This window comes from Tenrec ecaudatus, chromosome 11, assembly GCF_050624435.1.
Source record: "Tenrec ecaudatus isolate mTenEca1 chromosome 11, mTenEca1.hap1, whole genome shotgun sequence".
Lineage (NCBI taxonomy): Eukaryota > Metazoa > Chordata > Mammalia > Afrosoricida > Tenrecidae > Tenrec > Tenrec ecaudatus.
Genome location: NC_134540.1, coordinates 104403816 through 104419024, shown reverse-complemented (window position 1 = coordinate 104419024; position 15209 = coordinate 104403816). Strand labels below are relative to the sequence as shown.

General features: G+C 38.4%; 1 protein-coding gene across 1 annotated transcript in view; it reads left to right on the top strand.

The window, feature by feature from the left end:
• The window catches only part of PCCA (propionyl-CoA carboxylase subunit alpha), a 436534-nt gene that overhangs the window by 220055 nt on the left and 201270 nt on the right, over positions 1 to 15209 (top strand). The window contains exons 14-16 of the mRNA XM_075563454.1: positions 752 to 826; positions 5084 to 5152; positions 7254 to 7329. Of these exons, the coding sequence (XP_075419569.1) occupies positions 752 to 826; positions 5084 to 5152; positions 7254 to 7329 (220 nt within the window). The remainder of the gene's footprint in view (positions 1 to 751; positions 827 to 5083; positions 5153 to 7253; positions 7330 to 15209) is intronic.

The window sequence follows — 15209 nt, the reverse complement described above, 5'->3', positions numbered from 1 at the left end:
ACTTTCACTTATAAATTGGATAATAAAACAGTCAACAAATGACTAAAGCAGATATTCAAGTCAACATTTGTACTACTTTTTACCGTTGAACATTAAAGCCTATTTATCAACATTTTAAAAAATGAATAATACCTGAGCTTAAGAATGCTGAAAGTTTTAAAAAATATTTTTTTAAGATCTTGAAAAGTATACTTTGGCATGGTTGTTATTGTTCTTGGTTTTTGACACTGATTACATGTATTCTCTGTTCTGATGACCTGAGCTGTTTACAGCTGCAGTACATATCTGGCAGTGCAGACAATGTGTTTTTTCAGGTCTTTATTGGAACAACTGAAATTCTCAAACTTTACCAGATGTGAGATGTTTTGAGAAGTTTAAAAAGAAAAATACAATATCTTTTGTACACTGCATTTGTTGTTCTAAACTTGAGTACGTTTTGATGTAGAATCTGGGTTATTTTACTTTTGCCCAAGCCATGCTAAGAAACTTTATAGAAATTTGGAAACTTACCAATTTCAATATAGTACAAGCAAGGTGGGCCAGCTAAACTCTGCTTATAGTTCTGTTTAACTTTTAAATAAATGTGTAACCTATCTAGAAGGAGCATCGTAATAGTAATATTCTGAAATGTTGTTTGATAAAAACTGCACGTTGAAGATAGATGTATAAATACATTATTTGTATAAATATTTTTCCTTCCTTGTGCTGAGTTGTATTTTAAAGACTTCGCTTCTTTCCTTTGAACTTTCAGGATCCCTACAAGTCATTTGGTTTGCCGTCCATTGGGAGATTGTCTCAGTATCAAGAACCAATACATCTACCTGGTGTAAGTCATTAAGCTAGAATACCAAGTGAGGAGCTAAGATCTTGATTTATGTTGTGCTTTTATGTTAAAGCATGTCAAGACCAAAGGGTATAAATGCAAGGCCAAGTGAAACTCATTTTGGGGGGTGGGGTGGAGTGGCGGGGGGTGTTTATTTTTAGTATTTTCTACATTATGATGTACAGGGCGGGTATGTGCCCTTGAAGGGGAAATACGGAGCTTTCTGGTAATAGGAATTCTCAATGATCATGGAAATGTTGTTGTAAAAGCTCTTGAAATTTTAGAATGAGAACAGACTTTGTGTGTGTGTGTGTGTTTTGTAGTTTCATTTTTTCAAGAAATCTAAGCTAGCTCCTGGTATAGTCAGATATTAAGCGATTTAAGCATAAGTTCAACCCCTTCACTGAAGTGAATTGTGGAAAGCCAGTGTGCCCAGTTCCTTTGTGTCACAGACTTTGAGAAACACATAGTATTTATGCCAGTTTAAAAAGACCACTGTCCACCGTGTTGTGTACTTTTTCGATACTTAATAGCTGCCCTTAAAATTGTTTTTGTCACACAAAAAGAACAAGGACATACTCTTTTCTTAATCAAGGTAATAAGTGCAGAGATATACGACATTACATTGGCTTGTGGATGACAGGGCTGTACCATCTGTGAATATGATTATTCAGGTTGGCTACTTGCATGAAGATGGTGAAAGATTACAGGAAGGATTCTAAATTTGAAGATGTTATTAGATATATGATTTATTTCACTTTTAAAATTGTTTTTACCCATGTGCTTTCTAAAGGGACTTGACCCTTTCTAGGCTTGGAGACTGCATGCTGTGTTCAAAGCCTGAAGGCAGGAGAGGAAAAAAAAATTGTAAAGATTTAACAGGCATTATGTGACGCTAAATAGCAGATGAGAAAACAAGTATCGTAGGGACATATATAAACATTATTTTAATCAAACAAAATGTATTAAATAAGAATTCCTAATGATTACTCTAGTTGTTAGAAGTTTTCACCATGTTGTAATAGGTAACAGGATGTCAAACATTTTGCCCTCGCAAGTTTTTGCAATTTGCAATTTTCAAACGTGAGACCTGTTGAAAGTACAAGTGATAATGGACAAACTATACCCCCTACAGTCTTTGTCCCACCAAATCTTTCTTCAATTAATGCTGCAGCAGGAGTTTTATGTAATAACATTTGCAGTTGTGAGCCATCCATAGAAAGAAAAAACAATTAAAATGCCTTAAATGTTCTGCTTACTGCTGTTATTTGCTTGTGTGAATGTTGCATGTCAGCTAAATGGACCAAGGAATAGATAAAGTGACTGGGTGCAGGAGAGTGCACACTAAGCTTTGTCTATCATTATTGCTGGGAGCAATCAAATTGATGTCAGCAGGACAGTAGATGCGTTGACAGCTGTAATTATGTATCTCCATGGTGATCACTTTTGGCCTGTCATGGAGGCCCATGAGTCCCCTCCCATGCAAGCATTTAATCAGATTGGGCTGTCACTTGTCAGGTAGACATGGCGGGCTGGGAGTTGTGCGTCGGGGGGAGAGGTGAATTGAGAATGAAGGGTAGGAGATGCCTGATAGTTTCACAGTGTCTACTGCGCTACTGAAGAAAGGCATTTTAATTATGCTAGAAAATTCTGAGCATTGGTTTGAGAATCTCATACAGAGATGCTTGAGTGTTTTTGTTGTTTGGTTGGTTGGTTGGCTGGCTGGTTTTTCCTTCTCTTATGAAAACTAGATCATTCCATTTTTAACTTGGGAGATAATTTTGGTTCCTACCTTCCTGTGCCATAAGAGTACATACTTAAGAGTTAATTTATAGTTTGTACTTTTCACATGCTTCTTGAAGCGTAAGATTTATTTCTTTGGCAAGAATAGGATTTTCTTTTTGATGTTTTGTCATCATATTTTATAAATGTATTGTTTTTAGAGTGCTCAGATTTGCTTTTGACCTTTTTCAGAAATTTCGTTATAGTTCCATTTGACTGATGTCAATTTGCATAGCTTGTTTTTCTTTGGAGGAATGGAGTCTTGATTTGACTTTGAATTAATTGTTAGCAATGAAGACATGGCTAGTTATTACTTATAAAAAGCTGCGTAAGCAGTGAATTATGAGTGAATTATGCCCTACTGTGTTACAGTTTCATATTCAATGTATTGATTTGCTTTTACAAAGATAATGAAGTATGCCATATATATATATATATATATATGCGTCATATCTCCTGTTATTGTGATTTTGATAAATAACACAAACATTGCTAGGTAGCCTGACTTTTAGTTTAGTAATTAAGATAACAAATTTTAAATTATGAATGGTAAGAGTATGATGATAAATATCTCTATATTGCCTATGTTAATTTATCATGAATTTGAAAATCACCCCATAACAAGGTAGGTGGGAGCTTCAACAAATTTGTGGAAAAAATGTAATGAGAAGATAATGGAATTTTCCACAATTTATTTTGAAGCTACCTGGTGTGTTTGATGTCAAAAGTGGTAGAACTTTTATGAATCTCAGTTGTAGGCATGGCTTTAGTAAGCATACTATGGTTTTTAAGATTACATGGTAGTAAAATGAGTTCTTTAACTCTTTGCTACTAAAAATCAAGAAATTGAAATTTCAATGACGTCTTTTGTTGTTATGGTACTTGAGGACACTTCAAATATGGGTAGAAGGTAGACATTGATTTTATTGCTTTCAAAGCTGCTCAGTTAATTCCTTACTAGATCTTGTAAACAATGTGAATTTCATAGATCTTTAGTTTATATGCTAAAGGATGTTTTCATAAAATATGAAACCAAATCTAAATCTATTTTTGTAAGTATGCTTACCAACTGTAAGTGTGCTGGGTGGCCTTGGCTTAAAGTTAAGATTCTTCATATACAAATGTGACTATGAGCATAAATATTAATACATTCCTGTGTGTGCAAATTCAGAAATAAAAGCACTCTGAACAAGTCATATCAAAAGACAATTAGTAATATGTATCTGTGTATTTTAAATGTTAGTCTTCAAGAGACTAAAACTCCGCTTTACCTTTTGGTGTCACTGTCTAATAAAGCCATCAACACACCCTCATGTGGCTATCCTAGACAAGAGGTTCTACATGCAGTCCCTTGATAATTGCCTAAATTAAAATATTAAAGGCCTAACAGCCGCTGTGTTGACCTTATTTTTGCTGGGCTGCAGACAGATGAGCTGCTGTGGATCAGGAAGGGCCCTTCCTGCAGGTGAGAGCCCTGCTCGCGCTGGCTCTTCTCTTCCCACCCCTTTAGCACCGGGGGGGGGGGGGGGGGGGGGGGGGCATCAGTCCTGCTGTTCTAGCAGCTTCCATGAAATTCCTCTCCCCTCAAAATCCCCGGGATTTGTCTGACAGTCTGAAGTATCTGGACTAGCTCTTAAATACTCTAGATTCCAAAGGTTTGTAGCAATAATTCAATAAATACGTAGTCCCCAGCAACTGCTCATTTGAAAAGTTGTACATGGCTAACCTCTCTGCCTTCCCGCCGATATCAAACTGGGAGAAGAAAACAAGCATCAGTGATATACTAACTAGCTTGTTGGCTGGTTAACAGCAATCAGGCTCTTCAAAAGAATATTTTGAACTTGTGCTATTTTCTCCCCCCACGAAAATTGCAAAATCAGAACTCTAATTGGGGCTGTGTCCTTACAAAGCAAAGCCCTGGGAAAAGCTGTGTAAACATGAACGCCTCAGGAGACCAAGAGTAACAGAAAAAAAAGGTGTGTGTGTGTGGGGGAGACGGGGGGAGCAGTGTTTTACAGTTGGGAGGGTGAGGCAAAAAAGGAAAGTGTTACAGGCATGAAAGCCACAGGACCAGCGTCTCCATAGCGCCGGTGCGCAGCGCTTGCACCCTGCTGCCGCCTACGCTGGACTGCGGTCCTGGCTGGAGCCCTCCGAAGGGGCCATGGGAGGCGATCAGAAAGGACATCACTCAAGCCATGCTTTGGGTGGAAGACACCCTCAACTAGCTACCAGACATTCCAAGACAGTGCTATAAAGAAGTGTTTCTTGCAATTCCCCATTTATTTTAGTTCCTGCACTTAGTGGGAGAACAAAAGCTTTATGGTCCACCGTATCTTCACAAGTCAAGGCAATTTGGCCCCAGTGTTTTACATTGAAGGTGAAATGATTGATGAGTTTCTTCGTGAACATGAGTTGTATCGCAGACGAAAAGTTGTCCCATGGAGTTCCTTTCAGTTTTCTCTCTCTCTCTCCTCCCAGGTCCGGGTTGACAGCGGCATCCAACCAGGAAGTGATGTCAGCATTTACTATGATCCCATGATCTCAAAAGTTAGTTCGATTTATATGGCTTCTATATTTTTTCTTCTGAGAAGATAATGCATGTGTCTAATTAAAAAGCCGAAAATTGGGCCCTTGTCTGAATCATGTGCTATAATTAAACAAGTAATTATTCACTGACGGAAAAGTGAAGGCGGAGAATTTTTTTCTCTTAAAAACGCAGATGTATTTAAACATCATACTATGTTTAAACCATCAAACTACCACTACACACACACATTAACAAACATCTGTCTAGTGACACCAACCACCTCATTGCAACCATAAGGAATTCAGTCTTTTTTTGGTGACTTCTGAAAATTGCCCTAGGTGAAAGCACAGATGGGCAGCGATTGAGTAACTTTTACCTTTCCGTTGAAATGTTCTGATCATTAGTTAATTAAAGGAGCTCGTGCGGCCCAGTGCATTAAGCCCCGGACTGTCCGCCCCTCAGCTGCTCTGAGGGAGTCTGCTTTGTACAGTTGACAGCCTCAGAAACCCTCAAAAGTGGATCTTCTCTGTCCTGTAGGGTCTCTCTGAATGGAGATCAACTCAATGGCAATGGGGGTTTGGTTTTTAGATCATTGTTTAGACTTAATATGGTTACATTTTATATAAGTATAAAATACCCTTTGCCAATTACAACACCTTGAGTATCCATAATAAGTATAACAATTTTGCTTACCTTTTAACTCTTGTTAAAATATTTTAAATCCTAAGATCTTGTAAAATACTGGCTGTAGTAATCAAAACTGGACTTTATGTAGAAAATCTAGTGTTCTCTGAACTTTTAAATAAGAAGGAAGAGATGATTTCTTAACACTATTTCTCAGGATGTTTCTTCTTCAAGTCTAGTTACTGTTTATAGTTAGTTGCAGTCTTGCCTTTACTTTTTCACTAGAATTTTTATACTTCAAAACAAACTATACAAAAACACACCAGTTGCTATTTACTTTATGCCGATTCGAGTGGAACTGTTAGCAGAGTAGGGTTGGCAATAGCTCATCTTGCAGATATAGATGACTGGGTCTTGGGGTTGACTTGAATCTCAACCCCTCAACTAGCAGCCAAGTGTGCGAAACATTTGCACCACTCAGAGACGCCCAACTTTATGCACAGATATTGTGAAAATAACATGCAAACCCCAATGACACTCGTTGCCATCGAGCAGATGCCAACTTACCGTGACCCCCTAGCATAAGGTGTTTCCGAGCCTGGGACTCCTTATAGGAGTAGAAAGCACTCTTTCCCTTGGAGCAGCTGGAGGTTTTGAACTGCTGACTTTGTAAGTAGAAGCCCGACACATAGCTATTAGGCCATCAGGGCTTTTGTTTGTTTTTAAAAAGAAAGCTAAACATTTGCTTTTATTGTAACCATGTAAAATAATATTACAGATGGATTTAAATAGATATGAGTATGATTTTTAGAGTATATTTTTAGATAAGCATCTTCTTTAATAAAAGTCATAAGTTAATTTTGCTTGATATTGACATAGAGTTCTTAGAAAATAATTGCAGTACGCAGACTAACTACCAGAAAAATATTTTATTGCTAAGTTATTGGAAGATACACACACATAGGCATAAAATCTTATAGATTAGTAAAATCTCTATGTTATTATAATAGAAATAATCTTTTACATCTGATACATGTTCTCTGTAAAATCATAAGTGAGTCTTTTTTTCCCCTTTTGTTTATTTTTATGAATAATTCTCAAGAATCTTTTCTTTTAATTCACATTTTTGTCAGTTATGAAAGTGTTAGCTATTCAGGGTCTCAAATCGGAGACTTTAGAAAAATAGGAATAGAAAATAAAAATCTCTCACCACCCCAGATGTTCATATCCTACTTGAAATGTTCACATGTTGATATTTTCTTCAAGAACAAAAATGTCTATGCTTACTTTTTATACATTTTTATTTATTCCAACTAACTTTACTATGATAGCGAAATATAGGAGAAAAAGTTGAAATTGCTACTTCACATTAAAAATTGGACTACTGTGAAATTTCAAAAGCTGGGAAATTTGATATCAAATATTTTTTAATTTCTATTGGAACGAATCACTTACATGTATATATAATTTGTGGGGGTTTCTGTGTTTTACTTTTAGCTTATCACATATGGTTCTGATAGAACTGAAGCACTAAAGAGAATGGAAGATGCACTGGATAATTATGTTATTCGAGGTAAAAACAAACATTTGAGATTCTGTGGTTATATATGATGGCATCCATTTCTAGAAAACAGCTTGAACATTGACCAATTAGAGAATTTTATGGAATATTTGCTTAGAAATAAGAATAGCTTGAATGAATTAAATGGAATTATAAAATAAGACTAGTTATTTCATTAAGCAGTCCCACCTGAGGGGGTTCAAGAAGTTTGTGGAAAAATGGAATTTTAAAAATATGAGATTGTCTGCAGGGCCAGCGCAATCCCAGCTACTTCACACTCTCCCCAGAAGATTGCAGTACAGAGGGCAGTACTGAAGATATAGCCCAGATATAGCAGGTCTGCCCAGTCAGAAAGAGAGAGAGAGAGAGAGAGAGAGAGAGAGAGAGAGCACTACATCCTGGCCCACCAAGCCCCGTGGAGACACTCCTGTTTGGAGCAGCCAAGGCACAGAGAACCATAGGGCCGGCCTCACCACGAGACACAACATCCCCTCAGTGACTCACAGTACTGCAGGGGACAAAACTGGAGACAACAGTGTGGGAATTGTGCCCGGTCTGACACCCCCACCCACCCCCACTCCCACACACTGGGGCAAAACACAAAGGGAGCACAACAGAGCAGCAAGGGGACTTGCAAACAACTAAGTTTCTGAGGAATCTCGAAAATAGACTTCAGAGTCGGAGGGCAGGACTTGGCACCTCATTAAACTCAATCAGAAAACATACATAAGGGTCAGCAGACAGACTTGGAATTATTTATAGTGCCCCCCCTTTCCTTCTTTTTCCCCCATGTCTATTGATTTAACATAGGCAAGATAAACAATTCTGAGTAGAAAACTACAGGACTGACAGTTCTCTTGGGAGACAGGGGAGAGGGGGAGGTTGGAGAAAGGGAGGGGGGACCAACAGGGATGAGGGAGCAACAAGAGATCTAAAATTGATGGTATGAGAAGGGTGTAGAACCCCTGGAGGGGTTAAATCAAATGCAGTGTAGCCTAGAGGAATTACTGAGAGCCAAATGAAGGATGAACATGATAGTGGGACAGAAGAAAAGTAAAATAGAGGAAAGAACTAGAAAGCAAAAGACATTTATAGAGAAGCTGATACCAAGGGCCCAAGTAGAATGCAAATGTTTTGGGAATGATGAGGGCAACAAATGTACAAAATGTGCTTGACATACAATGGATGGATGGATGGATTGTGATGAGTTGTACAATTCCCCCAGTAAAATTATTTTTTAAAGACTCTCATAAAGGTAGAAATATAGGCATGCATATATGTAAATATATTAATATATAATGATAGGGACATAGGTCAATTTACATATATTTATATGTTAAGTATCAAGGTAGCAGATGGACATTGGGTCTCTACTCAAGTCCTCCCTCAAAGCAAGAGCACTATGTTCTAATAACCTGGAATTCTGTGATGCTCACCTTTCTCACATGATCACTGAAGTAAAAATGGGTGCATAAGCAACTGTGAAGAAAGCTGATGGTGCCCGGCTGTTAGATGATATACCATCTGGGGTCTTTTTTGAAAAAACAACATTTTATTGGAGCTCGTACAATTCTTATCACAATCCATTCATACATCCATTGTGTCAAGCACATATGTACATTTGTTGCCATCATCATTCTGAAAACATTTGCCTTCTACTTGAGCCCTTAATATCGGCTGCTCATTTCCCCCCTTCTTTCCCACTCCCCCTACATCATGAACCCTTCATAATTCATAAATTATTATTATTTTGTCATATGTTATACTGTCCGACATCTACCCCCCATTCTCTGCTGTCCATCCCCCGAAGGTATCAGGTATCAACCATCAAAGAACAAAATATCATATCATTGTAAATGTGGGTGAGTGCAGAGTAGAGACTCAAAGCCTATCGGTAGGCAACCGGACACCCCTTTACTGAAGGGTTGGGTGGAGGAGATGAGCCAGTCAGGGTGCAGGGTGGCAACGATGAAATATACAACTTTCCTCTAGTTCTTAAATACTTCCTCCCCCCCTTCTATTATGATCCCAATTCTACCTTACAAATCTGGCTAGACCAGAGGATGTACATTGGTACAGATAGGAACTGGAAACACAGGGAATCCAGGCCAGATGACTCCTTCAGGACCAGTGGTGAGAGTGGCGATGACTGGAGGGTGGAGGGAATCCCGATTTCAAGAATCTACCATCTGGGGTCTTAAAGGCTTGAAGTTAAACAAGCAGCCACCTAGCAGGGAAGCAACAAAGCCCACATGGAAGAAGCACGCCAGCCTGTGTGATCATGAAGTGTCGACAGGATCAGGTATCAGGAAGCAGAAGACCCAAAACAAACAAATATAGTGATGCAAGTGATCAGGGTCAGCATGGAGACCCAAGCGCATCTGTAGACAATTGGACATTCCCTCGCAGAAGGGCCACAAGGAAGGGATGAGTCAGCCAGGGTGCAGTGTAGCACCGACAAAACATACAACATTGCTCTAGTTCTTTAAGGCAACCCCTCTCCACCCCAAGCAATCATGACCCCAATTGTTCTACCTTACAAATCTGGCTAGAGCAGAGCATGTACACTGGTACAGGTAAGCGCTCTCGACACACGGAATCCAGCACAGAGAAACCCCGAAGGGGGAGAAAGGAGGAACCAATTACAATGATCGATGTATAATACTCACCCCACCCTAGGGGGATGGATAACAGAACCATTGGTGAAGGGAGACAGCGGATGGTGTTAGATATGAGCAAAATAATAATTTATAATTTATCAAGGGTTCACAGAGGTGGGCAGGTGTTAGAGGGAGGGTAAAAAGAGCTGATACCAAGGACTTTAGTAGAAAGAAAATGTTTTGAAAATGATGATGGCAACATATGTACAAATATGTTTGATACAATTGATGTATGGGGGAAAATTATGTGCTTTTCCCACAAAAGTTGTACCGCTTCCATGTATATAATTAATCTTTCTAGTGTCCAACAAAGTGTGGTCCTATGAGTCTTTAAGGTATGTAAACGGAATGAGATAACTGAATTAGGAACCATCATTGCCTTTGAACAATTACAGGAAAGCTATGTTTGTTCCCTTCATAGAGTAAATTTCATTCTGATTCTATTAATCACTTAACTATTAATAATGGAAAGATTTCTATCACCCAGCATAAATTATCATCAGGTTCAAAAATGGACTTAAATACCAAATTTTAAGTATAAAGTGAAAGTTTTCTTTGAGTTATGACTGAATGGTGCGCCTGAAGGGATCTGCTGAGCCAGTTTAATTTAAGGCAGAGAGCGCATCCTCAGAAACCCAGGGTGACTGATTTGGGGGATTTAAAAGACAAGCTCTAACTCATCTTGTTACATTTTTCTGAAAGACACAAGATGATTGCAGGGACTAGTTGCGAAGGAGCTTAACACATGCAAACGTTGCACCAAGAATTTCCCCATCATGAGCATACACCTGCTCATTTTTCATTGGAAGCAAAGGCTGACTTTCAAGAATTGCATTGGGAAACCCTACCCCACCCACCGTACAGCCTTGCTCTCGCCCCTGCATACTTTGTTGTTCTGAAAACACAACATTTTGGAGGACACAACTTTCTTGGAGTAGCCAAACCTGCCATTTAACATGGGGGAAATCAGACAATGCCATATTCTTTGGGGAATGGTTAGAGCAGTGATTCTCAACCTGTGGGTCGTGACCCCTTTGGGGGTCAAATGACCCTTTCACAGGGGTCGCACCTGATTCATAGCAATAGCAAAATTACAGTGATGAAGTAGCAATGAAAATTTTATGGTTGGGGTGTCACCATAACATGAGGAACTGCATGAAAGGGTCGCGGCATTAGGAAGGTTGAGAACCACTGGGTTAGAGAGATGGAAACAGCCTTCAGAAATGTATGGACCTAGATGGAGGATATGATGAGAAACAATGGTTTTACATTTTGACATTTTCATTTAATTAAAGTTTCTGAATTTTTAGTAACACTTTTTGACTCATGTAAGCATAAATAAGTTATTAGGTAGTATTTCTAATTGTAAACTCTGGATTTGGTTTTCTCTTCCTGTGTTGATACTTTTTATTATGGTTGTTAATTTTTAGATTCTGCTTAATTTAGGTTTACTTGAATAAGCTTAAATGGTATATTCATGAGGTTGAGACAGTAAATATGAGGGAGGATACCTTGTCAAATTCTATCTCTGTTAGAATTCGATAGAATATAAAATAGTGAGATATGGACAAGTTTTTAAAACTATAAAAATATTATTTGTTGGGGAGGAAGGGGAAAGAAATGGGGAGCTGCTATCAGGGGCTCAAGTGGGAAGAGAATGCTTTGAAAATGATGTTGACAGCACATGTGCAAATGTGCTTGACACCATCGATGGATGTATGGCTTGTGATAAGAGATGTAGTAGCCCCCAATAAAAGTATTTTTTAAAATGTTTTTTGTCTTAAAAAGTTTTTATTTTCTTAACTTATATAACTAATATTTGAGCATTTTATAGAGTACACTTCATGTTTTATACTTACATGGTATTTTTTTATGTTCATTTATGTAACTTTACTTGCTTAATATGTGGAGATTCCCCAGTTACTGTATTTAAAGTAAGTCACTTGGATATAAATTAGGTTTGCTATTATTATTCTGTATATGGCAGGTTAAAAGCCGATCCAGTTTTTTCTCCAGACTTTGTGTGAGATTTCTGCTTTGAATCGGTGTGATACAGTAAAGAAACCAGACAGTCCTGTGCATTTATTTATTGGCATCATGTAGTAACTGTGTGGTTTTTGTCAAATTACTTTGTCTTTCTAAGTCTCAGATTCCACATTTAAAAAATAGAGCAGTAGCATCCGTATTCAACATTGGTGCTAAGAATTGCATAAGGCTACGTCGACTGAATCACTTGGCCCTTTATTGGCCTGTGGAGTCCAATAACTTCAACACCCATGTCTTACCCCTCTTCTTTTGCCCCTCATTGCCTATTATAAAACAACTTCTTTTAAAATTGTGTCATATGTCACATTATCAAGTAATTTGTGAGGTATGAAATTTATCGCATCCCAGGTAAACAATATTGAGAGCCCAAGTCAGGCCATTCCTGGCACTGTGTGCTGGGGCGATACTCATTTATTACAATGTATTTTATTTCTCCAAAGCATTTTTCATAATTGATAAATGTTAGTTAGGCTTTAAGAATAATAATTATGTGAGGGTATTAATGGTGTTTATCATACTTACTTGTATATTATTAGTGCATAGCAATTCCTGTTCATGGCAGTTGTCTAGTAAATATGTGTTGAATGCATGAATGGAATATTGCTGTGCTTGCCTGGTTTCCTGCAATGTCTGGTATAGTTGGTTGATAAAACATGGAGCAGGTAAGCATAAATAGTGCCTTGCAGTACCAGAGCAGTGAGGTGAAAGAGTTAGCGGGAGTTAAGAGGAGCTGGCATTGTCTCTTTCTCACCTTTCCCTTTGGCCTTGTAAACCTACTGCTTTTGAACTCATAGTTGATTATGTTGGAAATCCCCCTCTTCTTAGTTACTTCAAATGATTTCCCAGAAGGACAACATGTTTTTAAAGAGTAGCTGACCCTGTCACTGAAACAAAGGAAACTGGCATGATATGCTAAAAAGAACACCTTTCCCCCTGTGGCCTTATATGCACAAATATTGACAATCCCTTAGAACAGTGGTTCTCAACCTTCCTAAGGCTGCAACCCTTTAATACAGTTCCTCATGTTGCGGTGACCCCCAACCATAACACTATTTTCATAGCTACTTTATAACTGTAATTTTGCTACTGTTATGAATTGGGCGACCCCTGTGAAAGGGTTGTTCGACCTCCAAAGGGGTCGTGACCCACAGGTTGAGAACTGCTGCCGTAGAGATGATGTTTACAAAAACATGTGATTGTTTATAGTAGCCAAAATTTCTGACCAACCTGTCCCCATCAGGTGCATGACTGATTGAAGAAGTTCTGCTATTACTCATATTATGTACCAATGTTTCTGGCACATCCATCGGGATGATTAAGGGTGAAAAGGGATTTTCAGAGCATTGATGAAACTCCCTTTCAATCCTAAATATTTGAAATTATGTTTGGCACAGAGAAAGGTTTCTATGTAAACTTATTAGAGACTTTTTTCCGCTCAATGTTCTGTTTGAAGAGAATATTTCTTTCTCTGTGTTCCCTCTCCCAAACCAAACTCACTGCTATCAAGTTGATTCCAATTCGTGGAGACCCCATAGGGCAGGTAGAACTGCCCCTGTGGGACAGTTCCAAGGCTAACCCTCTTTGGAGGCATAGAAATCTCCATCTTTCTCCTTTGGAATGGCTGACGATTTCGAACTGCTGACCTTGCAGTGAGCAGCCTAAGAAACTACTATAGGTTAGGTGTTAGGCTGCTAACCACAAGATCAGTGATTCAAACTCACCCGCTGCTCCTTGGGAGGAAGATGGTGCTGTTTGCACCCTCAAAAGTAAGTATGAAGAGCCCACTTCTTATTTCAATATGTAAATCTCTTTATGGCCACTCCTCACTTAACATGTTTAGGTCCCAAAGACCCAATCTTGATGCAGAAATTGGTGGTGTGCAAAAATGGAGGACGACTACTTCAGATCACAAAATGTAGGATAACGACCTCATTATATAACTGCTAGATTTCAACATTAAAACGCTGTCAAATTATACATGACTTAACTACAAAATTGACATAATTGCCAAATTACTTTATTGTACATAACTGCCATGCTTGGCCCAGCAAGTTGCCACATAATTTTAGCCATCAGAGTATTGCTCTCACACCTTAGCATTCTGTACTTCCAGATATATATCATTAATGGGCAAAATAGAGGCGTGTTTACTATTGTTGTAAATGTGAGATGTCAGATAACGAGACAGTGGATCAGTGAGAAGCAGGTGTCTTGGCTGTCCATTGCTGTCACATGGATTCTACTGTCCGTTCTGCACTCTCAAGTGCTCTCTTTCCGACTTCGTTATTTTAATTTCCTGAGAGACCTCACATCCTAACCATGTGAGGATCGTCGCAATTAGACTGTAGTTCAGGAGTTATACCAAAGAAACAAAAAAATACATTGACTTAAGAGTTTAAGTTTTCTTAGATGTGAGTCAAGAAAAGAAGTTGTCCATGGGTCATAGGACAGCTCTGTCATCCACAACAGATGGTGTTCATTTTGGGATCCAAAATGAAAGCTTTTGTGTTGATTTAACAATCTCCTAAGGTAGTTAGCAGGGTTGGTAGAGTTCATACCGATTATCTTCCTCCTCTCATTGCCTACGCTCATTATTTCTGCTCTGACCTATTGATATTTACTTAGTCATATTGTTATACCCAGCTGCAAGGAAGATGGGAAATTTAGTTGATATCTGAGTGGCCATATTGTCAAGCTAAAAAGTAGTATTTCTCATTAAATAAAGAGAGGAGAAGAGATCCTGGTGAACAACTAGGGGAACTACGGAAATATACATGTATAGTATAAGCACACCACTTGTGTGCACACCTACACATACACACACAGGTGACCAGGGATAATAAGATTGCATACCTATGGGAGGCAGTAGGGTAAATGACAGAAAGGTTTGAGGCATGGGAAACAGGTAGAATGGGTGGAGGAGTAAAAGCTTTTATAACCATATATTTTACTTTTGTCTGTTTATAAATTTTAGATCTGTGTTAATATTTTGCAATCAAGGCTTGTGTAAAGAGAAAAGATATTTTAAAAATGGGCAGGAACAAATGAATAATACAATCAATGGTGAGCAAAAACGTAATTCACATAACACAGTATTTTGGTCAGGTTGCACCCTCAGGTTGAAAGCAAGAATAATTTTAAATGATTATTGAAATCTTTTAGATAGTAGGTTTGTTTTTTGTAGCA